Source organism: Coturnix japonica, chromosome 1 (assembly GCF_054131305.1).
Source record: "Coturnix japonica strain WE chromosome 1, WE-NBRP24, whole genome shotgun sequence".
Classification (NCBI taxonomy): Eukaryota; Metazoa; Chordata; class Aves; order Galliformes; family Phasianidae; genus Coturnix; species Coturnix japonica.
The window spans coordinates 177,527,769-177,555,448 of record NC_140663.1 but is presented as its reverse complement, the minus strand read 5'-3'; the positions used below and the strand labels follow the sequence as shown (position 1 = coordinate 177,555,448).

Sequence of the window (27,680 nt, the reverse complement as noted above, 5' to 3'; positions counted from 1 at the left end):
GATGGGATGGGATGGGATGGGATGGGATGGGATGGGATGGGATGGGATGGGATGGGATGGGATGGGATGGGATGGGATGGGATGGAGGTGGGGATGGGGGTGGGGGTGGGGATGGGGATAGGGATGGGGATGGGGTGGGGATGGGGGTGGGATGGGATGGATGGGATGGATGGGATATTATGGGATGGGATGGGATGGGATGGGATGGGATGGGATGGGATGGGATGGGATGGGATGGGATGGGATGGGATGGGATGGGATGGGATGGGATGGGATGGGGGTGGAGATGGAGATGGATGGGGATGGGGATGGGGATGGGGATGGGGATGGGGATGGGGATGGGGATGGGGATGGGGATGGGGATGGGATGGGGATGGGATGGGGATGGGGATGGGGGTGGGATGGGGATGGGGATGGGGATGGGATGGGATGGGATGGGGGTGGGATGGGATGGGGATGGGGTGGGGATGGAAGGAGGTGGGTTGGGATGGGATGGGGATGGTATGAAGATAGGGAGGGATCAGGAGGCAGGTGGAGTGACTCCAGGTCATCAGAAGGTGTTGGATGGAGCCTGGGTGGCAGTTGGAGGGTGGCAGGGTGAGGCTGCGTGGCAGTGGAGTGAGGGTGGGACAGGTCCAGGTGGGGCAGGAAATAGAGATACCCCACTTTGCTGCTGGTGAGACAGTGGGGGCGGATGTGGGTGATGGTGACAGTGGGGGCTTGGGGCCAGCAGGGAGATGGAGGCACTGGGGAGGGTGTGGGGCTGACACCGTGTCCCCAGCAGGGCTCACCAAGCTGCCAGGGTGACAAGGATGGGGACAGGGCAATGCCCAGCCCTGGGGGTCATGGCACTGATCCTAATCCTCTGCTCAGGTGAGATGGGGGCGTATGGGAGGGGTGGGAAGGGGATGTGGGGGTCTCATATGGCAGCGGTATATACTCCTATGGCACTGGTATATACTGAACCCATCTCCTCTCATATGGCACTGGTATATACTGAACCCATCTGCTCTCCTATGGCACTGGTATATACTGAACCCACCTCCTCCCCACCTCCCATATGAAACTGAAAATCACCTCAAAATCCTTCTCCATGGCTGGGGCTGTGGGGAGGGGGCAGGAAATGCTTCCCATCCTGCTCCCCAGCACAGAACCTCTTCCAGGCCTTAGTGGAGCATCGAGGGTCGTCTACTCCGAAGTGATGGTGCCGAGGCAGCTGGAGCAGAGGCACAGGGCTGGCACGCAGGTCAGGAGCTTTGGGGGATGATGCTGGGAAGCCTATATCATAGCTGGGATCCCCCATATAGATCTAGGATCCCCCAGCTCTAAAGAGAGGGGCGGCTCCGAACCCACCTCCCTATGGGGTTTGCTCAGGGGGGAGGTGGCTGTAACAAAGGGATGTGAACACGCGATGCTTTGGGTGTTCCAGGACAACGTGGCCTATTTGATCACAGCAGAGGGAAGGTACCACGTCGTCCATCTGACTCGGGTGAAGTAAGGCTCCGCTCTGGATCCTCCTCTGCCTCCTCCGTGTGGATCCCTATGGGCTCAGCCCCGATTTCTGCTCTGCTTTACAGGAATCTGGTAGCCAAGGATCTCCCTGTTTACACATACGGAGCTGGGGGGGAGCTGGTCACTGAGTTCCCCTATATCCAGGTACAGGAATATAGGAACCCCCAGAATATCCCCCTCCACCCCATTCATCACTATCTGAATCCCCCCATGGGTGCATTTCTGAGCTGCTTTGTCCCTTGCAGGACAACTGCTTCTACGATGGTTTTGTGGAAGGGTCCCCAGGCTCCGTGGTGGCCCTCAGTACCTGCTATGGGATCAGGTAGGGCCATGCATTGAGCGCTGCATTATTAGGATGCAAATGTAAGATCCTGCTCAGCCACACCGCAGTGCTGGTGTGGATACAAGCAGCCTAAAGATGGATCCTCCCTTGGAGCATGGAGCTTCTATTGCCTTCTCCGTTATTTAATACTTAGGATTTGGACTTGATGATCCTTATGGGCCCCTTCCAAATGAGGACATTCCCATCCCTCCAGCATTTAGCCTCTCCTTTCCTTTCCTAACCCAACCCAGGAGCCCAAAACCTGCTTCTATTGCCTTCTCCATTATTTAATACTTAGGATTTGGGCTTGATGATCCTTTTGGGCTCCTTCCAAGTGAGGACGTTCCCACCCCCCCAGCATTTGGCTTCTTTTTGCCTTTCCTAACCCAACCCAGGAGCCCAGAGCCCGCTTCTATTGCCTTCTCCCTATTATTTAATACTTAGGATTTGGGCTTGATGATCCTTATGGGCCCCTTCCAACTGAGGACATTCCCATCCTTACAGCCTTTGGCTTCTCCTTTCCTTTCCTAACCCAACCCCGGAGCCCAGAGCCCGCTTCTATTGCCTTCTCCCTGTTATTTAATACTTAGGATCTGGGCTTGATGATCCTTATGGGCCCCTTCCAAATGAGGACATTCCCATCCTTACAGCATTTGGCTTCTTTTTGCCTTTCCTAACCCACCCCAGGAGCCCAGAACCCGCTTCTATTGCCTTCTCCCTGTTATTTAATACTTAGGATTTGGGCTTGATGATCCTTATGGGCCCCTTCCAACTGAGGACATTCCCACCCCCTCCAGCATTTGGCTTCTTTTTGCCTTTCCTAACCCAACCCCGGAGCCCAGAACCCGCTTCTATTGCCTTCTCCCTATTAATACTTAGGATTTGGGCTTGATGATCCTTATGGGCTCCTTCCAACTGAGGACATTCCCACCCCCTCCAGCATTTGGCTTCTTTTTGCCTTTCCTAACCCAACCCCGGAGCCCAGAACCCGCTTCTATTGCCTTCTCCCTATTATTTAATACTTAGGATTTGGGCATGATGATCCTTATGGGCTCCTTCCAAGTGAGGACATTCCCATCCCTCCAGCATTTGGCTTCTCCTTTCCTTTCCAAACCCACCCCAGGAGCCCAGAGCCCGCTTCCATTGCCTTCTCCCTATTATTTAATACTTAGGGATTTGGACTTGATGATCCTTATGAGCCCCTTCCAAGTGAGGACATTCCCACTCCCCCAGCATTTGGCTTCTTTTTGCCTTTCCTAACCCACCCCAGGAGCCCAGAGCCCGCTTCTATTGCCTTCTCCGTTATTTAATACTTAGGATTTGGGCTTGATGATCCTTATGGGCCCCATCCAACTGAGGACATTCCCACACCCCAGCATTTGGCTTCTCCTTTCCTAACCCAACCCCGGAGCCCAGAGCCTGCTTCTATTGCCTTCTCCCTATTATTTAATACTTAGGGATCTGGGCTTGATGATCCTTATGGGCTCCTTCCAAGTGAGGACATTCCCACCCCCTCCAGCATTTGGCTTCTTTTTGCCTTTCCTAACCCACCCCGGATCCCATTTCAGCTCTCTGTGCTCTGAACACACAGAGGGATCCTGCAGATCGGGGAGCTGCGCTACCAGGTGGAGCCGCTGCTCAACTCCTCCACGTTCCAGCACCTCATCTATCGCACGGCACCAGATGAAGGACGGGTCCCCCCCTGCCAACTGCCCACAGAACAGCCAGCGCAGGATGGAGAACACACCAATGGCAGCAGGGACAGCCTCGGGGTAGAGGTACGGGCTCTATGTCTGCCTGGGTGTTCATTGCCCTCTGAGCGGGGACTGCTGATAGCTCCAGTCTGGTCAACGTCAGCACGTTGTGATTGCATTTAGAGCAAGAAATTAGGAGTGAAATGGCTCAGAGCTTTGCTTCAAGCTCTGCAGGCCGCACTGCAGCACATTGCATTGCCTGCAAGGACTTTCCACCTCCCGAAAGCAAAGCTTGGAACACAAAGGTGCAATTGGGGCAAGAAATCGGGAGTGAAATGGTACATTGCTTTGCTTCAAGCTCTGCAGGCCGCACTGCAGCACATTGCATTGCCTGCAATGACTTTCTGCATCCTGAAAGCAAAGCTTGGAACACAAAGGTGCAATTGGGGCAAGAAATCAGGAGTGAAATGGTACATTGCTTTGCTTCAAGCTCTGCAGGCCGCACTGCAGCACATTGCATTGCCTGCAATGACTTTCTGCATCCTGAAAGCAAAGCTGTGAACCCAAAGGTGCAACTGGGGCAAGAAATCAGGAGTGAAATGGTGCATTGCTTTGCTTCAAGCTCTGCAGGCCACACTGCAGCACATTGCATTGCCTGCAAGGACTTTCCACCTTCTGAAAGCAAAGCTTGGAACACAAAGGTGCATTTAGGGCAAGAAATTAGGAGTGAAATGGCACAGAGCTTTGCTTCAAGCTCTGCAGGCTGCACTGCAGCACATTGCATTGACTGCAAGGACTTTCTGCATCCTGAAAGCAAAGCTGTGAACCCAAAGGTGCCATCGTGGGGCTGGGATGTCCCCGTGGTGCAGTGACACCCTGCAGGGGTGGGATGCTGTTGCCATCAAGGCTGATGGTTGGCCTGGATGGCATCGAAGGTCCCTTGCAACGCGGGTGGTGCTGCCATTCTCCACCACGTGTGGAAGGTCATGCATTACCCAGCTGCTATCAGCAATTTGATGTACAAAATGCAGAGCCCCAAGGCTGAGCACCTGCCACCCGTGGGCTCCCACTGCTGCGCTGTGTTGATGCTCATTGGACATCAAAGCCAAATAGGGCGAAACAAGAGCCATTCCAGTGCGTTTCTGCTGGATGGAGCTGCAGTCCAGGAGCATTTGGAGTGTTAAAGCAAGGAGCTGCTGGCATCCTGCTGGCTGCTGGGCAGAGCACACCGCGGGTGCAGAGCAGCTTTTTGGTGCTGCATTTCATGGTCAAAAAGTGGTCTGAGAGACAGGAAAACCATGCAAACATTGAGCACCAGCAATGCTCCCCGCTATATAACCACACTCTGTCTGCTCCATCATCTCTCTGCTCCTCCCCTGATCACTCACTGCACTCATTAATGCTTCTCCTTCTCTATCTGGGTCTGCAGAGCTTCAGATCCCTGAGCACCCCCTGCTATGTGACCTGTCTCATTTCTCCCCCCTTGCAGGAGCTGCCCCATCTTGATAACCTGCCCTTGTCCGCCAGATACCTGGAGTTAGCCCTGATCACCAACAAGGAGCTGGTAAACGCCAGGTGCCATCGCTGGGGTACTTTGCTGTGTTGTTGTGTTGTGTTGGAGGCTCTGAGAGCTCCCTCTGCAAACAGGGCACGCCAGCACCCCGCTGCCTTTAGAGCAGAACCTGGCATTGACGTGCAGCAAACTCAAGAGCTGCTGTAGCTCTGCTGCAATCAGAGCCTGAGAGAAGTGCTAATAAAGAGAGTGTTGGGGACTGGCTGCTGTAAGGTGCTCAGGGACAGGCCTAGGATCCTCTGAGCATTTGAGAATGGCACTCGTGTTTATTGGGATGGAACGAGGTGTCAAAAAGTCCCCTGGGAATACAGGTCCTGGAAGGGGCTTTGTCTAACAGAGCCTATTGCAGGCAAGCATGCCTTCACCCGCGTCATTTTACTGCCTATGCCAAAAGCCACTGTCCCAAAAATCACACCAACCCCGTTCTGTGGGTCATGGAATCATAAAGACTGGAAAAGACCTCCAAGATCCCCAACCCCAACCCATCCCATCCCATCCTTCAGTGCCACATCCCCACAGCTCAGGAGACCCTGCAGGGACAGTGACCCCCACCCCCCTGGGCAGTTGCGCTGATGCAACCCCAGCTCACATCCTCCCCACCCGGCTACTTTCTGATCCAGGCCTGAATCCCTTCGTGCTGTATTTAATGCATCTTTGGGGGATGCATTGGGGATCAGCCCCTGGGGGACCCACCCGGTTACTTTCTGACCCAGGTCTGCATCCCTTCATGCTGTATTTAATGCATCTTTGGGGGATGCAATGGGGATCAGCCCCTGGGGGACCCACCCAGTTACTTTCTGATCCAGGTCTGCATCCATTCATGCTGCATTTAATGCATCTTTGGGGGATGCAATGGGGATCAGCCCCTGGGGGACCCACCTGGTTACTTTCTGATCCAGGTCTGCATCCATTCATGCTGCATTTAATGCATCTTTGGGGGATGCAATGGGGATCAGCCCCTGGGGGACCCACCCGGTTACTTTCTGATCCAGGTCTGCATCCCTTCGTTCTGCATTTAATGCATTTTTGGGGGATGCAATGGGGATCAGCCCCTGGGGGGGAGACCCGCGGGGCTTCCTATTGGCACTCTGAGGCTGTAACGTGTCCCTTCTCCCCTTCCAGTTCAAAGCCAATGGAAACAACAAGACCCAGATGCTGAATCTCTTCCTTTCCATCAGCAACATCCTGAACACGGTGAGTCCCCATGGGATAATGCTGGTGGTGCTCGGTGCCAAGAGCCCGTGGAGGGGATGTCTGCTGTGTCTGCAAACACTGCCAGGCAGCAATGAGCTCCTGAATGATGTAAAACCCAATTCCACGGCTAAAAAATGGCTGGGAGTGCGAGCGAAGCCAATTGAGAAATAATTTGGAAATTATCCCCTTGAAGCTGCTTGATGGGATATGCATTATCAGCGCTAAATGCTTCCTGGTAGCTCATTATATTCTCCCTCTCTCTTCATTATCTTGCTTTGAACCTCTGCAAAGAACATTGATGGGGCACCGGGGCGGCAGCCACAAGCTCAGTCACTCCCAGCTGGGCAGACAGCCCTGTTTGCATTAACGTGATGCAGGGAAATAAACAACACTCAGACACCAGCGCTTGGCTGTGGAGTTTGGCTCCTGACTGAGCTCCAGAAGGAGGAGTAATGGAGTCACAGACACAGTGAGGTTGGAAATGGAAGCACAGAGCTGTCTAGGTTGGAACAGACACACTGAGATTAAATAGGAAGCACAGAGCTGTCTAGGTTGGCCAAGATCACCCATAGGTTGGTCCATATCACCCATCCCAACCATCACGACGACCAACTGGATCCCAAACCCTTGTTGCCACATCCCAACCAGCTCCATTGCTGTGGCTGCCCCCACCATCCCAATGCTCAGTGTCCATCTTCACGCTAAACCCCTTCCAAACATCCACCCTCACCCGTTGGGACTCGGGGCCATTTCCTACCATCATACCCAGCCCATGGACTCGTTGCCCACAGGTCTACAAGCAGATGAAGCTGCAGGTCGTGCTCAGCGCCGTGGAGATGTGGACCACCGAGGACCAGGTTGTGGCCACGCAAAGCCTGGCGCAGACATTGCGCTCCTTCAGCAGCTGGTGCCAGCAGGACGCCGCGGGGCGCCTCCCTTACGACCACGTGGAGCTGCTGCTGTAAGGACTCCTTCCATCCCAGCCTTATTCATTATTTCTCCCCATTCATGTTAATTATCCTTTGGTCCCAGTGGTATTTTACAAGGGAATTGTTTCCAGCTTGGCCCATGTTGTTATTAATCAGCACAGCGTTGTCGTGTTAATTGCTACACGGAGGGTTTTAATTAACTCGCCCCTCCTTTTCCATGTCCTCCTTTATGGTTCCTACAACATACACCTTAATTCCACTCCCAGTACAGCTGCCTGTAATTGAATTATGACCATCTCATTGCTAGATTGGTCATTCATTTCTTTAGACCCACTGACCCACCATCCTGGGGTGGTTTATGATCCATTGAGGCTTTGGATGGGAGACTCAGCGCTCAGCCTGTTCCATCACTTACTTTGTTTGCTTTCCTTCCTTTGCTCCTGCAAATGTGCCCCATTGCAGTGATGGGTTTCTGGTGTCTCTAATGCCCCACTGCTGTGATGGGTTTATAGTGTCTCTAATGCCCCATTGCTGTGATGGGTTTATCGTGTCTAATGCCCCATTAACTCTCTGCTGCAGTGGTGAGCACTATGAGGAGAGGGGCTTCACCTGGAAGGGAGCAATGTGCCAGCCCAACTCCATTGGCGTCGTCTCGGTAAGGGGACACCTCACAGACCATAATATCCCCCCATAAGCCATACTCCTTCCATACAGCACTTACAGCTCACAGAATGATCAGTTGTGGGATCATTGTGGTTGGAAAAGACCTCTAAGATACCCAACCTCAACCCTCAAGCTCAACCCACCACTACCACTAAACCATGTTCATCACTGACACATCTCCATGACCCACAGCCCCTCACTGTTACATCTCCATGACCCACAACCCCTCAGTGCCTCATCTCCATGACCCACAGCTTCTCATTGTCACATCTCCATGACCCACAGCCCCTCAGTGCCACATCTCCATGACCCACAGCTTCTCATTGTCACATCTCCATGACCCACAGCCCCTCACTGTTGCATCTCCATGACCCACAGCCCCTCAATTCCACATCTCCATGACCCACAGCCCCTCAGTGCCACATCTCCATGACCCACAGCCCCTCACTGTTACATCTCCATGACCCACAGCCCCTCACCGTTACATCTCCATGACCCACAGCCCCTCAATGCCACATCTCCATGACCCACAGCCCCTCGCTGTTACATCTCTATGACCCACAGCCCCTCAGTGTCACATCTCCATGGTCCATAGTCCCTCAGTACCACGTTTTCATGGTTCATAGCTTCTCAATGCCATATCCCCATGACCCACAGCCCCTCACTGTTACATCTCCATGACCCATAGCTTCTCAGTGCCATGTCTCCATGACCCACAGCTTCTCATTGTCACATCTCCATGACCCACAGCCCCTCACTGTTACATCTCCATGACCCACAGCTCCTCAATGCCACATCTCCATGACCCACAGCTCCTCAATGCCACATCTCCATGACCCACAGCTCCTCAATGCCACATCTCCATGACCCACAGCTTCTCATTGTCACATCTCCATGACCCACAGCCCCTCACTGTTACATCTCCATGACCCACAGCTCCTCAATGCCACATCTCCATGACCCACAGCCCCTCAGTGCCACATCTCCATGACCCATAGCTTCTCAGTGCCACATCTCCATGACCCACAGCCCCTCAGTGCCACATCTCCATGACCCACAGCTTCTCATTGTCACATCTCCATGACCCACAGCCCCTCACTGTTACATCTCCATGACCCACAGCCCCTCAGTGCCACATCTCCATGACCCACAGCCCCTCACTGTTACATCTCCATGACCCACAGCCCCTCAATGTCACATCTCCATGACCCACAGCCCCTCAGTGCCACATCTCCATGACCCATAGCTTCTCAGTGCCACATCTCCATGACCCACAGCCCCTCAGTGCCACATCTCCATGGTTCATAGTCCCTCAGTACCACGTTTCCATGGTTCATAGCTTCTCAATGCCATATCCCCATGACCCACAGCCCCTCAGTGCCTCATCTCCATGACCCACAGCCCTCAGTGCCACATTGATTTGTGTTCATCCTCCCGCAGTTCTCTGGCCAAGACACTGCCCAGAACACCATGACCCTGGCGCACAACATCGGCCACAGCTTGGGCTTCAATCACGACGACGGGAAACGATTCCATCACAAATCCTGTGCCTGCAACTGCACCCGCAGGGGGGGATGCATCATGGGCTCAGCCCCGGGGTGAGTGAAGCCGGACCCTCCCTCCATCACTTCAGGTGGGATTTGGGTGCTTTCCTTCTGCCACCCACCTTCCATAGGGTTCCATAGGAGCGTGTGGCTGCTGTAGATGAGGCAGGAGAGCCCAGCTCTCCCTGAGACACACAAATACAGCCAAAACTTCTTGGCTTCCATTGGTGACGCAATGGCTGCCCATTCATTTTCCACCTGCCTTCCCCTCTCTCTTGTTCCAGGGCCATCACGATGGAAAACTGTTCCACTAATTAATTAACTAAAGCTTCCAGTAGTGCATTTCAGAGGGGGTCATCAGCAGCCCTGTTTCTGCTTAGGATGTGGTAAAGACCTCAGCAAGTTGGGGAGCTGCATTTCATGGCCCTCTGCTTCTTCATCTTTCATCATCATCATTGGATAAAGCAACCTCTCTGAGTCCACCAAGTTATAGACATGGAATGGCTCTACACGTATGATTATCTTTATTTCTTGCAGATCTTGCATGGCGTTCAGTAACTGCACTCTGAAGGAGTATTACGATGAAGTAATAAGGAAGAGCAGACCTTGCCTGCTCGACATGCCGACTATAAAGTCACCCCTTTCTGAACTCTGCGGCAACGGCATCCAGGAAAGGGGGGAGGAATGCGACTGCGGCAACAACAAGGTGAGCGATGAAGAGCTTTTCTGGTTTCGTTCCCTATTTTCCTGTTGTATTTGTGCTAAAGTCAATGGGAGGAGTGCTTCTAAGAGCACGTGTGGGTTGGTGCATCTCCGCTGCTGTAATCCACGCAGTTGCGACACTGCAGCAAGGCTGAATTTTCCAGCTCAGACACCATTTGTGGAACTGTTATCTGTGCCACTTAATGAGAAGGCAATGGAACTATCATCTCTGCCACTTAATGAGAAGGCAGCCTTTACCCTGACATGTCCCCATAGAGCGCTATGGGTGCGTTACCACCATCTTCCCTTCCCTCTAAAACACCACGTTACGCATCTGGTCTCTCCAGGTGACCCGAAGTCTCCTTTTGTGTCAGCAATGAAAGGTTCTGACAGTGAGAGCGGGGCAGGTCTCTTCTCACTAGTAACAAGTGAGAGGACGAGGGGAAACGGCCTCAAGTTGTGTTTAAGAGCCGTTTGGATGTGGTGCTCAGGGATATGATTTAGTGGAGGGTTGTTAGAGTTAGGGTTCTGGTTATAGGGTACTATGGTTATAGGGTTCTGGTTAGGCTGAGGTTGGACTTGATGATCTTCAAGGTCTTTTCCAACCTGGGTGATTCTATGATTCTATGGGTCACTATGGGTCACTATGGGTCTCTATGGGTCTCTATGGGACGCTATGGGTCTCTATGGGATGCTATGAGTCACTATGGGATGCTATGGGGTCACTATGGGTCTCTATGTGTCGCTATGTTCCCTCACTGAGGGATATGATTAAGTGTAGGGTTGTTAGAGTTAGGGTTCTGGTTAGGCTGCTGTTGGACTTGATGATCTTCAAGGTCTTTTCCAACTTGGGTCATTCTATGATTCTATGATTCAATTTGGGAGTTGTGGTCTTTCCTTAAGCCCCCATTTCTTCCTCTTCCTCAGGGTTTGTGTATCTGCGTGATAACCCATCACTGATTCCGAATCCCCTCCTTAAGATAAGAAGCCATTGCTATGTAAGGAGAGCTGAAGTGCAGATCTCTCCACGTTCCGGGTATCCATAAAATCAAGTCACTCGTTTTGTCTATTGGACAAATTTCAGTCGTAGAATCATAGAAGCACTGAGGAAAAGCCCACTATAATCATGGAGCCCAACCATCAGCTCTGACATCAGGAAGGGCTTGGGGAAATTGGAATCTTAAGGAGGATTATGGCTGGAAGGGATGGAAAAGGGAAGGAAGGAAGGGACAGAAGAATGACAGAGAGGGAGGATGAGCTCTCGTGTGCGCTCAGAGGGGTTCCAAGCACCCTGCAAACACCAATGGGCCGATCCTTAGAGCATCCCTGCGCAGCATGAGGGTCGGCTGATGAGCTGAGATGAGATGGAAGCGTTCATCTCAAGAGCAAAAAGGGATCTGCTTTAGAAGGGATGACGTGAGCTTCTCCTTCTATCGTATGTTCCTTTATGCTGGAGCTGGTGTCCTGGCTTCAAACTGCTGCCATTAACATCTCCTGGCGTGCTTTACTTCCAGGCATGCCTGAAGGCAGGATGCTGCCTCTCCAACTGCATGCTGGCCCCAGAAGCTTCGTGCTACAGAGGAGAATGCTGCCGCAAGTGCCAGGTGAGCTGCACCACCACCATCGCTGCCATTGCAATGCAGGGGAACCAACGCTTTGCTTTGCTTGGTCCTGTTTTGCTTTCACAGTTTCGACGAGCAGGAAAGTTGTGCAGGGCGCCTCAGAGCAGGTGTGATCTGCCGGAGTATTGCAATGGTAAATCGGCCAGATGCCCCGCGGATGTGTTTAAGCAAGACGGGACTCCATGCAGCAACAACGACCGCTGCTACGAAGGGCAGTGCCACAGCCACGAGGCGCAGTGCAAGGCTTTGTTTGGCAAAGGCAAGATAGCTCATATAAGGGGTCGGCAAACCATCCCACGCGGTGTTAGGTCTCATTAGCTCTTAGAAATGCTTCGTCATGTGCATATCAATATGGGCTGGGGGTTGACAGCTCTATGGAGAAGGACATGGGGGTCCTGGTGATGAGTAGGGTGACCCCATGGCCGAGAGAGCTCCAGGCAGACAGGGAACTGGGAGAGCCCAGTGAGGGTGCAATGATGGTGGGAGCCTGGAGCAGCTCCTGGCGGGGACAGGCTGAGCAACCTGGGGCTGAGCAGCTGGGGGAGAGGAGGAGGAGGGGGAATTATTGCAGAATACTTTTGAAACGCCCCAGGATGTTGTAGTAGTAGCTGCACAACTATATAGGTGAAACAAGACGTATCTAAAGGCAGGATGAAGTATATCTTTACAATAGTTAGGGCAGCAGAAATGTGGTTTCCTCGGGCGTAAGCTGTTGTAATGCTGTTTAGGTGCACCCCATGCTCAGTGAGACTGAGAATGGCACTTCTCAGTAGAGAAGAACCAGAACTAAACGTGTGCTGAAAACAGCCACTGAACCCCGTCCCTGTGCATCCAAAAGCAGCAGCGCCCTCAATGAGCGCGTCTCCATTTCCCCCGGTTCTAAGTGGAAGCGCAAAGTGCCCACTTCCCCTTTGAGGCCATCTCAGCTCTGCAGGAAGCACCCAACTTCCCCAAGTCACATCCCAAGGCCGTGACAGAGCAGATGTACGACCACCAGGAGCTGCAGGTTTCATTATGAGCACACACGAGTCTTCTGCAAATAAAACCACAATCCCTACTGTTCTGCTCAAGATTTGCAGTAAGGATTCTTGTCTGTGGTCAGAAACAACACCCAGAGTTGGGTTTCAGCAAGACAGAACCAGAACAGAACCAGAACAGAACAAGACAGAACCAGAAGCAGAACAGAATTGCCCTACCGCAGCCGTAAGGAGTTTGGAGTCTGCAGAGCATTAACCTTTGCACACCAAGGCAATATTGTTTGTCACAGGCAATGCTTAGCGATTATAAGGATGGCCTGAAAAAGAACTGGGGGCTCCTTGGGCTGGAAATGGTTTTGTCTTGCTGAAACCCAACTTGTTTTTGACGTCAGACAAGAATCCTTACGGCTAATCCTGAGCAGGACGGTAGGGATTGTGGTTGCAGGGTCAATCTAAGAGACAGTGGGACGTTTGTTATCATGAAAAGAAAGAAATAAGGAAAAGAAGTGGGCTTTGGGGAGATTTGCAGTCTTTATTCCAATCTTTTGCTCCAGATTATTCCTGACAAACGAGCACAGTCCATTCTCTGACCATTAACTGTCAAATCTCTTCCATGTAACTGCTTCATTATAGTCAAAAAGAGGAAAACAAGACAAATAACACCCCATAACACACAGCAGGTTGTTAGAACGCCCACAGGAACCACCAGGGGTTGGCTCAATGCGACCATCTCCATCTCCTCCTTTCTCCCCCTTCTGCAGCCGCCCGTCGCGCCCCATTGAGCTGCTTCAGGGATGTGAACATCCGAGGGGATCGCTGCGGGAACTGCGGCTGGGACGGCACCCACTACACCAAGTGCCTGGAGAGGTGAGCAGGGGGGTCACAGGGGCACACAGACCCCCTCACAGACCCCCCCTCTCTGAACATGAGAGATGCTCAGCCTGATTTGTTATTGGGATTAGGGCACAATGGGTTCCTAGCTTTCCTTCTCCATGAGATCATCCCCTCAACCGGCCAGTACGTCCCGAAAGCGCATCTTGAAAGACCCCATGTCTTTCATGACCCCATCATGAAAGACCCCTCTATGAGGACCCAGGGACACACAGCTCAGTCCTCTGCCATTTGAGCACACGTCGCCCTCCAAGCTTTCCTTCCCAGCCCTGTCCTGTAGGATTTGATGGGGATGATGGTTGGAGATGAAGGAGATTTGCCTACCTTGGTGAAACACCAAAGCACAAGCATGAAGAAAGGCAAGGCAGGCAGGGAATCATCAGATGGCTTGAGCTGGAAGGACCTTGAAGCTCATCTAATTCCAAGGTGTTGGATTTAGATTGGATTGGGTTCCATTCAGGGTATTGGCCCTGTGTGCAGTCACTGGGTGGTACCTCTGCCCACAGCAGGGGGTTGGGATTAAATGACCTTCGAGGTCCTTCTAGCTCAAGCCATTTGATGACTCCCTGCCTGCCTTGCTTGCACTTCGGTGTTTCACCAACAACTGGGACATTGCTGCCATTGGAGTTGACCTCTCTCCACGTTCCATGCTGTGAGCACAATCCATGAGCAGACCTTGAGCTTCACTCTTACCATCTCAGACCGCAGTGCTGAGCTCCTGAAGCACGATACCTAAACCCTCCTCACATAGATGCCGTTATTTCTCACGCTTTATAAAGCACAGGCGTGAAAAGTGAGGCTCAAAGTGATGAGTGAAAGTATCTCTGTAGCTTCTCAAAGGGTCCCAAAGAGCCGTGACTATCTGTGCCAAGGTGCCACCTTGGTCCACGTCAATACCAGCGTCTGTCTGTCTGTCTGTCCACCTCAGGAACATCCTGTGTGGGAGAGTTCAATGCGTTAACATCAAAAGGGTCCCAGCCCGGCGAGACGGAGAGACCGTGGTGCAGACCTTCCTGGGCAACCAGCTCTGCTGGGGACTCGAGTTCCACCTGCCCTTCGACACGCCGGACGATGGATCGGTGAAGGACGGCACGTCGTGTGGCACAGACAAGGTACCCATAGGGAGATATGGAGCTCAATGGGCACAATCAAGGTACCCATAGGGAGATATGGAGCTCAATGGGCACAATCAAGGTACCCATAGGGAGATATAGAGCTCAATGGGCACAAACAAGGTACCCATAGGGAGATATGGAGCTCAATGGGCACAAACAAGGTACCCATAGGGAGATATGGAGCTCAATGGGCACAAACAAGGTACCCATAGGGAGATATGGAGCTCAATGGGCACAAACAAGGTACCCATAGGGAGATATGGAGCTCAATGGGCACAAACAAGGTACCCATAGGGAGATATGGAGCTCAATGGGCACAAACAAGGTACCCATAGGGAGATATGGAGCTCAATGGGCACAAACAAGGTACCCATAGGGAGATATAGAGCTCAATGGGCACAAACAAGGTACCCATAGGGAGATATGGAGCTCAGTGGGCACAATCAAGGTACCCATAGATAGAATAGAGCTCAATGGGCACAAACAAGGTACCCATAGGGAGATATGGAGCTCAATGGGCACAAACAAGGTACCCATAGGGAGATATGGAGCTCAATGGGCACAAACAAGGTACCCATAGAATAGAGCACAGTGGGCACAATCAAGGTACCCACAGGTAACTAGAATAGAACACAATGGGAATTCAAGGCTTTTCTTCCTTTCTGACCTCTGCTGGCAGCCCCCTCTTGCTGAAGCCTCCCTTAGCAGCTGAAGAACAGCCCTATATCACACAGAATCACACAATGACCCGGGTTGGAAGGGACCTCAAGGATCATGTAGTTCCAACCCCCCCTGCCTGGCAGGGCCACCAAACATACACCTTTACTAGATCAGGTTGCCCAGGAGACCCCATAGATCCCCATAGAGACCCCATAAACCCCATAGACCCCATAGATCCCCATAGAGACCCCATAGATCCCCACAGAGACCCCATAGATCCCATAGATCTGCATAGAGACCCCATAGATCCCCATAGAGACCCCATAGACCCCATAGATCCCCATAGAGACCCCATAGACCCCCACAGAGACCCCATAGATCCCCATAGAGACCCCATTGACCCCCACAGAGACCCCATAGATCCCAATAGAGACCCCATAGACCCCCACAGAGACCTCATAGATCCCCATAGAGACCCCATAGACCCCATATATCCCCACAGAGACCCCATAGATCCCCATAGAGATCCCATAGACCCCATAGATCCCCACAGGGACCCCATAGATCCCCATAGAGACCCCATAGACCCCCATAGATCACCATAGACCCCATAGATCCCCACAGGGACCCCATAGATCCCCATAGAGACCCCATAGACCCCCATAGATCACCATAGACCCCATAGATCCCCACAGAAACCCCATAGACCCCATATATCCCCACAGAGACCCCATATATCCCCACAGAGACCCCATAGATCCCCACAGAGACCCCATAGATCCCCATTGAGACCCCATAGACCCCATAGATCCCCACAGAGACCCCATAGATCATGTTGCCCATGGCCCCGTCCAACCTGGTCTTGAACACCTCCAAGGACGGGGCATCCACAACCTCCCTGGGCAGCCTGTTCCAGGGCCTAACCACTCTCCTAGTGAAGAACTTTCCCCTTAACATCCAACCTAAATCCTCCCTCTTTTAACTTCAAACCATTTCCCCGTGTCCTGCTATTATTAGCCCTTTCCAAGAGTTTAAGGGAAGAGTAAGTTACCTTCAGGTATTGAAAGGCTGCAATGAGGTCACCCCGCAACCTTCTCTACGCTGAACAAACCCAACTCCCTCAGCCTGTCCTCATAGGGGAGGTGCTCCAGCCCCCTGATCATCTTCCTGTCCCTCCTCTGGACCCTTTCCAAAATCTCCATATCTTTTTTGTACTGAGGGCTCCACACCTGGACACGGTACAACAGATGGGGCCTCACAAGAGCAGAGTAGAGAGGGACAATCACCTCCCTATCCCTGCTGACCACCCCTCTCCTGATGGAGCCCAGGATCCCATTTGCTTTCCGGGCTGCCAGAGCGCACTGCTGGCTCATGTTAAGTTTCTCATCTATCAGGACCCCTAGGTCATATCCCTATATCACGGCAGCTCTTTGTTGCTGGCGGCACACGGCTTTCTTTCCATGAGAGAAGTTAAAGGCTTCTCTGCCGCTTTGGAAGCGACCAATCCAAGTGAAGGTTTATTTGTCGCGCACACAAAGGAATATCCAAATGTTCTTCCAAGAATAGGACTCATCCCTCCGGGTGCCAAAGTCCTGTCAAGGCGGCGATGTAGTGAGGGAGCATTTCTTGCTGCCTTATGGCAGAGAGAACAACACGAGGAGGGAAAGGAGCTTTCAGCCTATGGGGAGGAGAGGTGCTATGGGGCTGGGTTGGGGCCTATGGGAGAGGAGAGGTGCTATGGGGCTGGGCTGGGGTCTATGGGAGAGGAGAGGTGCTATGGGGCTGGGCTGGGGTCTATGGGAGAGTAGAGGTGCTATGGGACTGGATTGGGGTCTGTGGGAGAGTAGAGGTGCTATGGGGCTGGGCTGGGGTCTATGGGAGAGGAGAGGTGCTATGGGGCTGGATTGGGGTCTATGGGACAGTAGAGGTGCTATGGGGCTGGGCTGGGGCCTATGGGAGAGGAGAGGTGCTATGGGGCTGGGTTGAGGCCTATGGGGAGGAGAGGTGCTATGGGGCTGGACTGGGGACTGTGATCGAGTAAAGCTGCTATGGGGCTGTGTTGGGGCCTATGATAGAGTAGAGGTGCTATGGGGCTGGGTTGGGGCCTATGATAGAGTAGAGGTGCCATGGGGCTGGATTGAAGCCTATGGGGAGGAGAGGTGCCATGGGGCTGGATTGGGGCCTGTGGGAGAGTAGAGGTGCTATGGGGCTGGGTTGGGGACTGTGATCGAGTAAAGCTGTTATGGGGCTGGGTTGGGGCCTATGGGGAGGAGAGGTGCCATGGGGCTCGGTTGGGGCCTATGGGAGAGTAGAGGTGCTATGGGGCTGGGTTGGGAACTGTGATCAAGTAAAGCTGTTATGGGGTTGGGTTGGGGCCTATGGGAGAGTAGAGGTGCTATGGGGCTGGATTGGGGCCTATGGGAGAGTAGAGGTGCTATGGGGCTGGATTGGGGCCTATGGGAGAGTAGAGGTGCTATGGGGCCGGATTGGGGTCTATGGGAGAGGAGACGTGTTATGGGGCTGGATTGGGGCCTATGGGAGAGTAGAGGTGCTATGGGGCTGGGTTGGGGACTGTGATCGAGTAAAGCTGTTATGGGGCTGGGTTGGGGCCTATGGGGAGGAGAGGTGCCATGGGGCTGGGTTAGGGCCTATGATAGAGTAGAGGTGCTATGGGGCTGGGTTGAGGCCTATGGGGAGGAGAGGTGCCATGGGGCTGGGTTGGGGCCTATGGGAGAGTAGAGGTGCTATGGGGCTGGGTAGGAGCCTATGGGAGAGTAGAGGTGCTATGGGGCTCTGCTGGGGTCTATGGGAGAGGAGAGGTGCTATGGGGCTGGGTTAGGGCCTATGGGAAGTAGAGGTGCTATGGGGCTGAATTGGGGTCTATGGGAGAGGAGACGTGTTATGGGGCTGGGTTGGGGCCTGTGGGGGAGTAGAAGTGCTATGGGGCTGGGTTGGGGACTGTGATCGAGTAAAGCTGTTATGGGGCTGGGTTGGGGCCTATGGGGAGGAGAGGTGCCATGGGGCTGGGTTGGGGCCTATGATAGAGTAGAGGTGCTATGGGGCTGGGTTGAGGCCTATGAGGAACAGAGGTGCCATGGGGCTGGATTGGGGCCTGTGGGAGAGTAGAAGTGCTATGGGGCTGGATTGGGACCTGTGATAGAGTAAAGCTGCTATGGGGCTGGGTTGGGGCCTATGGAAAGTAGAGGTGTTATGGGGCTGGGTTGGGGCCTACGGGCGACCCATAGAGACAAATAGCAACACACAGAGACCCATAGAGACCCATAGTGACCCATAGAGACCCATAGAATCATAGAATTACCCAGGTTGGAAAAGACCTTGAAGATCATCAAGTCCAACCTCAGCCAAACCAGAACCCTATAACCATAGTACCCTACAACCATAGTACCCTATAACCATAGTACCCTATAACCGTAGTACCCTATAACCCTGGTACCCTATAACCATAGTACCCTATAACCATAGTACCCTATAACCGTAGTACCCTATAACCAGAACCCTAACTCTAACAACCCTACACTAAATCATATCCCTGAGGCCCACATCCAAACAGCTCTTAAACACACCCAGGGATGGCGATTCCACCACCTCCCTATTCAGCCTATTCCAGTCCCTAACTACCCTTTATATAAAGAAGTTCTTCCTAATATCCAACCTAAACTTGTCCTGGCGCAACTCGAGGCCATTTCCCCTCATCCTCAGGGTGAAGATGAGGGTGATTGTGAGGGGTCCATCCCAAACCCCCCCATTTTCCTTGGCCACGTGCAGGTATTGAAGGAGCAGAGCGGGTACGCGGGGTACGCGGTACAGGCTAGCACAGCTGTTGTTTCTATGCACCATGAATTGACTCCTGGGGTAGAACCGGTCTCTGTGCATGTTGTGATGCCCAGCTGGGTTTCTTCTCCCTCCCCTTTGCTTTGTCTCAGACAACACGAGACCTTTTGCTTTTGCTCCTATTCCTTCCTTCCTTGATTTCTTTCTTATAGAGAGGGAATGGGGGGTTGGAACTACTGTGTCCAGGTGTGGAGCCCTCAGTACAAAAAAGATATGGAGATTTTGGAAAGGGTCCAGAGGAGGGACAGGAAGATGATCAGGGGGCTGGAGCACCTCCCCTATGAGGACAGGCTGAGGGAGTTGGGTTTGTTCAGCCTGAAGAAGAGAAGGTTGCGGGGTGACCTCATTGCAGCCTTTCAATACCTGAAGGGAACTTACTCCCAGGAGGGGAGTAAACTCTTTGAAAGGGCTGATAATAGCAGGACTAGGGGAAATGGTTTTAAGTTGAAGGAGGGAAGATTTAGGTTGGATGTTAAGGGAAAGTTCTTTACTAGAAGAGTGGTTAGGTCCTGGAACAGGCTGCCCAGTGAGGTTGTGGATGCCCCATCCTTGGAGGTGTTCAAGACCAGGTTGGATGGGGCCCTGGGCAACCTGATCTAGTAAAGGCGTATGTCTGGTGGCCCTGCCAGGCAGGGGGGGTTGGAACTACATGATCCTTGAGGTCCCTTCCAACCCGGGTCGTTCTGTGCGTAATGGAAGGCCTTGAACTAAAGGATCCGACTCTGACCCTCCATCTCCAGGCAGCGCCATCTCACAGCGCTGTAGTTTAACTTTGTCTCTAACACAAACTTTCCTCTCCCTGCAGATCTGCATCAACAGGACGTGTGTCAGCGCAGCTCTCCTCAGCAGCAACTGCACGGCGCAGCAGTGCCACGGCAGAGGGGTAGGTAGCAAAACTCCATCCCTCCTTTGGAGAGCAGGGGATGCGAAGGGTAAATTTGCAACGTAGAGGTGCAGGATGGTTCCTGGCTCAGCAGCACCACCATAATTTTGCTTTCTACAAGCAACTTCCCCCCCTCCCCGGATCCTGCTCTGACAGCTTGCAGCCCTCAGCGTTCATCGCTTTCCTCCGCCGTTTTTCTTCCTCGTTCCCACAAACATTGCAAAAACAGACTTGCTCTCCACGTCACCCTTCGGTGCAGCTGTTGCAGCGCTGAATCTCAACCAGCAGGAAACACCCTCTGTAAAACACACGCCTGGTTCCGTAACGCTGCTCCCCTTGCAAATGGCGCGGGAAGGGCAGGCTTTGCACCGCGTTTCCATGCATCAAACCCACGTTGTTGCAGGCGGTAACATTGGCAGAGCTTCATACAGGGGGTTTATTCATGGTGCCCCTGTTTGCAGACAGATACCCCCGCAGCGGAGCAGATCTGGGTGTCGGTGTTGATGCTGAAGGGGAGTTTTGCCCTCACCTCTGTCTGCCTTTATCTTTGCGGTTACACTCGATGATCTTCATGATGATATGATTTAGTGTAGGGTTGTTAGAGTTAGGGTTCTGGTTATAGGGTACTATGGTTATAGGGTACTATGGTTATAGGGTACTATGGTTATAGGGTTCTGGTTTGGCTGCGAATGGACTTGATGATCTTCAAGGTCTTTTCCAGCCTCGGTAGTTCTATGATCCTATGGGTCTCTATGGGTCTCTATGGGTCTCTATGGGTCTCTATGGGACACTATGGGTCACTACAGGTCTCTACGGGTCTCTATGGGGTCACTATGGGTCTCTATGTGTCGCTATTTGTCTCTATGTGTCGCTATGTTTCGCTCTGTTCCCTCACTGAGGGATATGATTTAGTGTAGGGTTGTTAGAGTTAGGGTTCTGGTTATAGGGTACTACGGTTATAGGGTACTATGGTTATAGGGTACTATGGTTATAGGGTTCTGGTTAGGCTGCGAATGGACTTGATGATCTTCAAGGTCTTTTCCAGCCTCGGTAGTTCTATGATCCTATGGGTCTCTATGGGTCTCTATGGGTCTCTATGGGACACTATGGGTCACTACAGGTCTCTACGGGTCTCTATGGGGTCACTATGGGTCTCTATGTGTCGCTATTTGTCTCTATGTGTCGCTATGTTTCGCTCTGTTCCCTCACTGAGGGATATGATTTAGTGTAGGGTTGTTAGAGTTAGGGTTCTGGTTATAGGGTACTATGGTTATAGGGTACTATGGTTATAGGGTACTATGGTTATAGGGTTCTGGTTTGGCTGCGGTTGGACTTGACGATCTTCAAGGTCTTTTCCAACCTGGGTCATTCTATGATTCTATCTTCATTTTGAAGCACACGAAGGTGACCGACCCATGTGGGACGTAGATCTGGATACTTAGGTGGGAATTTGGGTCTGATTTAGGAAGAGGGGATACAGATGGAGGAATTGGGGTCTTATTTGGGAAGAAACAATACATAAATAGGGGGATTTGGGTCTGATTTAAGAGGAGACAACACATAAATAGGGGGATGTGGGGTCTTTTATGGAGAGACAGCACGTAAATAGGGGAGTTGGGGTCTTATATAGGAAGAGAGGATCCACAGATGTGGATATTTAGGTGGGAATTTGGGTCTGATTTAGGAAGAGGGGATACAGATGGAGGAATTGGGGTCTTATTTGGGAAGAAACAACACATAAATAGGGGGATTTGGGTCTGATTTAGGAAACAACACATAAATAAGGGGATTTGGGTCTGATTTAAGAGGAGACAACACATAAATAGGGGGATGTGGGGTCTTTTATGGAGAGACAGCACGTAAATAGGGGAGTTGGGGTCTTATATAGGAAGAGAGGAACCACAGATGTGGATATTTAGGTGGGAATTTGGGTCTGATTTAGGAAGAGGGGATACAAAAGTGGGGATATGGGTCTCATTTATGGAGAGGATGCATAAATGCGGGAATTGGGGTCTTATTTATGAAGAGACATCACATAAATTATGGGGTTTGGGTCTTATTTAGGAAGAGGATACACAGATGTAGGAATTCGGGTCTGGTTTAGGAAGAGACAACACATAAATAGGGGACTGTGCAGCGCTGCGCTGTTGCGGTGGTGGTGGCAGAAGCATCCATGAAAGCAGGGCAGATCTGCAGGCTGCAGAAGCGCTTTCTGATGCTGAGATGCAAACAGAGGCAGGAAGCTCCTGCTAAGCTGGGAAAGGCCAACGCAGCCACCTCTCACCCTGTGTGTGCTGTCAGCTCCTCCTGCTGTGTTATACAGCCCCTCTCTGCAGGACCATCATCACAGCGAGGGGCTGCGGGGATGGATGGGGAGCTCCTGCTGCCTTTATATCACCAATACAGAGAACAAACAGCTTGTGAGCTGTGTCCGGGGCACCCTTAACCACAACAGAGGTGAAACATCTCCTCTATGGCTGCCAAAGGGGCAGATTTGCCCCATGGCGTGGGTTCCATCCTGCCCCGAGGTGCAGCGCTGGAGGCCGATCCCATGGGGATTCACGGGTTGACCTGACGGCCTGTTGTGCTTTTCATGCCATAAAACATCCCTCTCCTTTCAGGTCTGCAACAACAAGAACAACTGTCACTGTGACTACGGATGGGCCCCTCCGGACTGCAAGGCAGTAGGGTTTGGGGGCAGCGTGGACAGCGGGCCGCCTCCTTACCACTATGGTGAGCGCAATGCAGGGTGCGGTGCAATGACTCTGAGCATCAAACCACCTCTCAGCATCCTTTGCTCTTGATGGAGCTTGGTAGCTTCCCCCTGTGCTTTCAGACCATCCCAGCCTTTCTTCGGCACCTCTTTTCCCTTTCCTATTTAGCCACAGCAGATTTGGATTGGATTAGACTCGAGCTTGCTTGGCCCCTTCCACCTCAGATTCTCAACTCGACCCTATTCTACTCTTGTTTCTGTCCTAATTCTATTCTATTATCTCTTTCCTCCCCCTCTTATCTCTCCTCCTTTCTATCACTGCAGTGCTTGCCCTGCCTGCCCTCTCTCTGGCTGTTCCCAGGGCACCCAGAGGAGCTGCAGATGGATTCCATTAAGCACCGCGGCCCAGCAGCCAGCAGGCAGCTCATTAAGGCAGTTGTGCCTGTTGAGCTCATCACAACCCTCTTAGGAGAGAATCTTCCTCTCCTCTTTAATAGACATCTCCAGCAGAGCTCCAACCCAGGGAGGACAGCGCATAAATAAATGCTTTCCGGGCACGTCCCCCTGAGAGCTGCTCTCCTGCCTTCCCATCTATTACTCCTAACGACCTGATGATGATGAACAAAACCACACAAGCACTCAGCAGAGCTGCTCAACCCCCAGCTCCTGATCACCGATGGCTTTAAGCTCTTCCCATCCCTCTCTCTCAGCCCATCGGTCCCGATGATGATGATGATGAAGAGCTCTGAGCTCTGTCTGCTAATTGCTTGGCCAGGCAAATGGCAAATGAAGAAGCATCGGGTCCGCTGGCACTGGAGAAATGGAGCTTTTTGGAGCTGTTAGCACATTATAGCTATGTACTCTATAGCTCACATCAGCTGTTAGAGCTCTATATATACTCTATAGCTCCCATCAGCTGTTAGTGCCCTAAAGCTATATATTCTATAGCTATATACTCTATAGCTATATACTCTATACTCACATCAGCTGTTAGCACTCTATAGCTATATATTCTATAGCTATATACTCTATAGCTGTATACTCTATAGCTCACATCAGCTGTTAGCGCCCTATAGCTATATACTCTATAGCTCACATCAGCTGCTAGCACTCTATATCTACATATTCTATAGTTCACATCAGCTGTTAGCTCTCTATAGCTATATACTCTATACTCACATCAGCTGTTAAAGCTCTATAGCTATATACTCTATAGCTATATACTCTATAGCTATATACTCTATAGCTCACGTCAGCTGTTAGCGCCCTATAGCTGTATACTCTATAGCTATATACTCTATAGCTATATACTCTATAACTCCCATCAGCTGTTAGCGCCCTATAGCTATATACTCTATAGCTATATACTCTATAGCTCACATCAGCTGTTAGCACTCTATCTATACTCTATAGCTCACGCCAGCTGTTAGTGCCCTATAGCTATATATCCTATAGCTATATATCTATAGCTATAGACTCTATAGCTCACGTCAGCTGTTAGCGCCCTATAGCTATATATCTATAGCTATATACTCTATAGCTATATACTCTATAGCTCACATCAGCTGTTAGCGCCCTATAGCTATATATCCTATAGCTATATATCTATAGCTATAGACTCTATAGCTCACGTCAGCTGTTAGCGCCCTATAGCTATATATCTATAGCTATATACTCTATAGCTATATACTCTATAGCTCCCATCAGCTGTTAGCGCCCTATAGCTATATATCTATAGCTATACACTCTATAACTATATACTCTATAGCTCACATCAGCTGTTAGCGCCCTATAGCTATATATCTATAGCTATATACTCTATAGCTATATACTCTATAGCTCACATCAGCTGTTAGCGCCCTATAGCTATATACTCTATAGCTATATACTCTATAGCTATATACTCTATAACTATATACTCTATAGCTCACGTCAGCTGTTCGCGCTCTATAGCTATATACTCTATAGCTCACATCAGCTGTTAGCGCCCTATAGCTATATATCTATAGCTATATACTCTATAGCTATATACTCTATAGCTCACGTCAGCTGTTAGCACCCTATAGCTATATACTCTATAGCTATATACTCTATAGCTATATACTCTATATACTCTATAGCTCACATCAGCTGTTAGCGCCCTATAGCTATATATCTATAGCTATACACTCTATAGCTATATACTCTATAGCTCACATCAGCTGCTCTTCCAATACCATTCTGATATCTCACCTACTTTACATGGAGACCAAGGGACCCACGGGGCCGTGCTGTGCTCCTCAATGCTCCTCAATGCATCGTGATGCTGGTACTTGGGTCCCTATGTTGACTCATCAGGTGAACCCTTTCACACCAGCCCTACAAACAACCTCCCCCATTCCTTTATCCACACATTGAAGCCTCCAACCGCCAGCAACGCTCATCTCAAACCACTTACCCCTCCAGCTCTATCTGTGTATATAGACAGCCATGTTCTTTGTTTTCCTTTCCAAGCGTACGCAGCTGTGTTAAAAGCAGTTGGATCGCTGCTCTTTCTCCTCCTGATTGCGGGATTTCTCCTGTTCGAGTGGGATAATATTGCTGAGTGTATCCAAAGGTAGGAGAGCTCCAGCAACCAGCAAACCCTGCCCCAGGCTATTGGGGTGCCCAGGGTTGGATGTGGGGCACAGTGGGCAGGGTGGGCTGGGGTTGGATGTGGGGGTCTGGGAGGGGTTCTCCAACCTCAGGTGACTCCATCATTGTTTTCCATGTGGAGTAATGAGACCAACCATGTCCTGAGCTGGGAATGGAGCTCTGTCACTGCTGTTTCCTTACCTGGAAATGGCTTTGTTGTTTGGGTTACCTGGAAATGGCTTCATTGTTTGACTTACCTGGAAATGGCTTCATGGCTTTGACTTACCTGGAAATGGCTTTGTTGTTTCCTTACCTGCAAATGGCTTCGTTGTTTCCTTACCTGGAAATGGCTTCATTGTTTCCTTACCTGGAAATGGCTTCGTTGTTTGACTTACCTGGATATGGCTTCATTGCTTTGACTTACCTGGAAATGGCTTCGTTGTTTGGGTTACTTGGAAATGGCTTCATTGCTTTGACTTACCTGGAAATGGCTTCCTTGTTTGGCCTACCTGGAAATGGCTTCGTTGTTTGGTTACTTGGAAATGGCTTCGTTGTTTCCTTACCTGGAAATGGCTTCCTTGTTTGGCCTACCTGGAAATGGCTTCGTTGTTTGGGTTACCTGGAAATGGCTTCGTTGTTTGACTTACCTGGAAATGGCTTCGTTGTTTGCGTTACCTGGAAATGGCTTCATTGCTTTGACTTACCTGGAAATGGCTTCGTTGTTTGCGTTACCTGGAAATGGCTTCGTTGTTTGACTTACCTGGAAATGGCTTCGTTGTTTGACTTACCTGGAAATGGCTTCGTTGTTTGGCTTACCTGGAAATGGCTTCGTTGTTTGACCTACCTGGAAATGGCTTCGTTGTTTGACTTACCTGGAAATGGCTTCGTTGTTTGGGTTACCTGGAAATGGCTTCATTGCTTTGACTTACCTGGAAATGGCTTCGTTGTTTGGGTTACCTGGAAATGGCTTCGTTGTTTGGTTACCTGGAAATGGCTTCGTTGTTTCCTTACCTGGAAATGGCTTCGTTGTTTGGCCTACCTGGCTTCATGGCTTTGAACCCATTCTGCCATTTTAATCTTCTTTTCCTTAGAAATGAAAGATGTTTTCTCACTTGAAGGTGTATTTTCACAAGCTCTCCCAATGGGCTCCTCCTTTTCCCTCTCAGCTCCTTCACGTCTCCCTTTGGTTTTCACTTCTTTCCATGAAGGAAAGAAAGACTTTAGGGTGACATACAGAGGGTCAGCGCTCCCTTCTCTCACTGCTTCGCTTTGGCCTTTAAACCTCAGCACCCTGGGCCTTGGTTGGACTTGATGATCTTCAAGGTCTTTTCCAACCTGGGTAATTCTATGATTCTATGGAATCACCGAGCACTTTATCTTCTAGGTGGCGGAGTCAGAGTTATGACCAGAGAAGCACCCCCACTCCTGCAGCAGGGGTAAGCAGCTCCCATCTCCATTAAGACCAACACTTCTATTCATAATATAGAAGTCTTTAGTCTTTGTATCCTTTGGGTGCGTCCTCATCTTCTCAGCTTGCACCCGCTGAACTGGAGGAGCAAGAGAAGCTGAGGACGCACCCAAAGGATACAAAGACTTTGGTATCCCTGCAGGAAAATGGGTTTGATTTGGGCTAAAAAAGAGAGTTTAATGTCAAAAGACCGAGTTCCTATTATTAATAGAAGTGCAATGGGGCTGACAGCTCCGAGAGCTGATGTTGCATGGGATCCCATGCAATATGGGATCTGCTCTCACAACGTATTGTCCTTTAGGGCAGCCCAGGATACACATAGAAGACCCAAGAAGAAGGATGAAGAAGCCCAAGAGTTGGCTGATGATAAGAGCGATAACGATGATAAGAGTTGGCTGATGATAAGAGCGATAACGATGATAAGAGTTGGCTGATGATAAGAGCGATAACGATGATAAGAGTTGGTTGATGATAAGAGCGATAACGATGATAAGAGTTGGGTGATGATAAGAGAGATAACGATGATAAGAGTTGGCTGATGATAAGAACGATAACGATGATAAGAGTTGGCTGATGATAAGAGCGATAACGATGATAAGAGTTGGTTGATGATAAGAGTGATAACGATGATAAGAGTTGGCTGATGTTGGCTCTGCAGGACCCGGCTCCGCCTCCCTGTCCCATCCATTTTGATCTCGTTCCCCTTTAAAATAACAATGTTTGATTTAGTGGAGTAAATAGTTTTTGTTCCTA

At 51.0% G+C, this 27,680-nt stretch overlaps 1 protein-coding gene across 1 annotated transcript; it reads left to right on the top strand.

Moving 5' to 3' along the window:
- The first annotated feature begins 767 nt into the window (after positions 1 to 767).
- LOC107308617 (disintegrin and metalloproteinase domain-containing protein 9-like) lies at positions 768 to 27,680 on the top strand. The gene is made up of 21 exons (XM_085536600.1): positions 768 to 873; positions 1,164 to 1,246; positions 1,430 to 1,494; positions 1,578 to 1,656; positions 1,758 to 1,834; positions 3,426 to 3,612; positions 5,018 to 5,092; positions 6,224 to 6,295; positions 7,087 to 7,256; positions 7,804 to 7,879; positions 9,328 to 9,485; positions 9,969 to 10,137; positions 11,648 to 11,737; positions 11,822 to 12,014; positions 13,494 to 13,599; positions 14,552 to 14,735; positions 20,056 to 20,133; positions 22,755 to 22,866; positions 25,340 to 25,442; positions 26,844 to 26,895; positions 27,229 to 27,680. The coding sequence occupies exons 1-21, from the start codon at positions 813 to 815 to the stop codon at positions 27,247 to 27,249; spliced, it is 2,211 nt and encodes a 736-aa protein (XP_085392726.1). The 5' UTR covers positions 768 to 812; the 3' UTR covers positions 27,250 to 27,680.

What these genes read in the sequence shown, in the direction of transcription:
- LOC107308617 (XM_085536600.1), top strand. Translation starts at nt 813, where the DNA reads ATGGGGACAGGGCAATGCCCAGCCCTGGGGGTCATGGCACTGATCCTA. An exon ending in CAAGGCTTTGTTTGGCAAAG is followed by an intron (nt 12,015 to 13,493) that starts GCAAGATAGCTC and finishes CCCCTTCTGCAG; the next exon opens with CCGCCCGTCGCGCCCCATTG. An exon ending in GCCGCCTCCTTACCACTATG is followed by an intron (nt 22,867 to 25,339) that starts GTGAGCGCAATG and finishes TTCCTTTCCAAG; the next exon opens with CGTACGCAGCTGTGTTAAAA.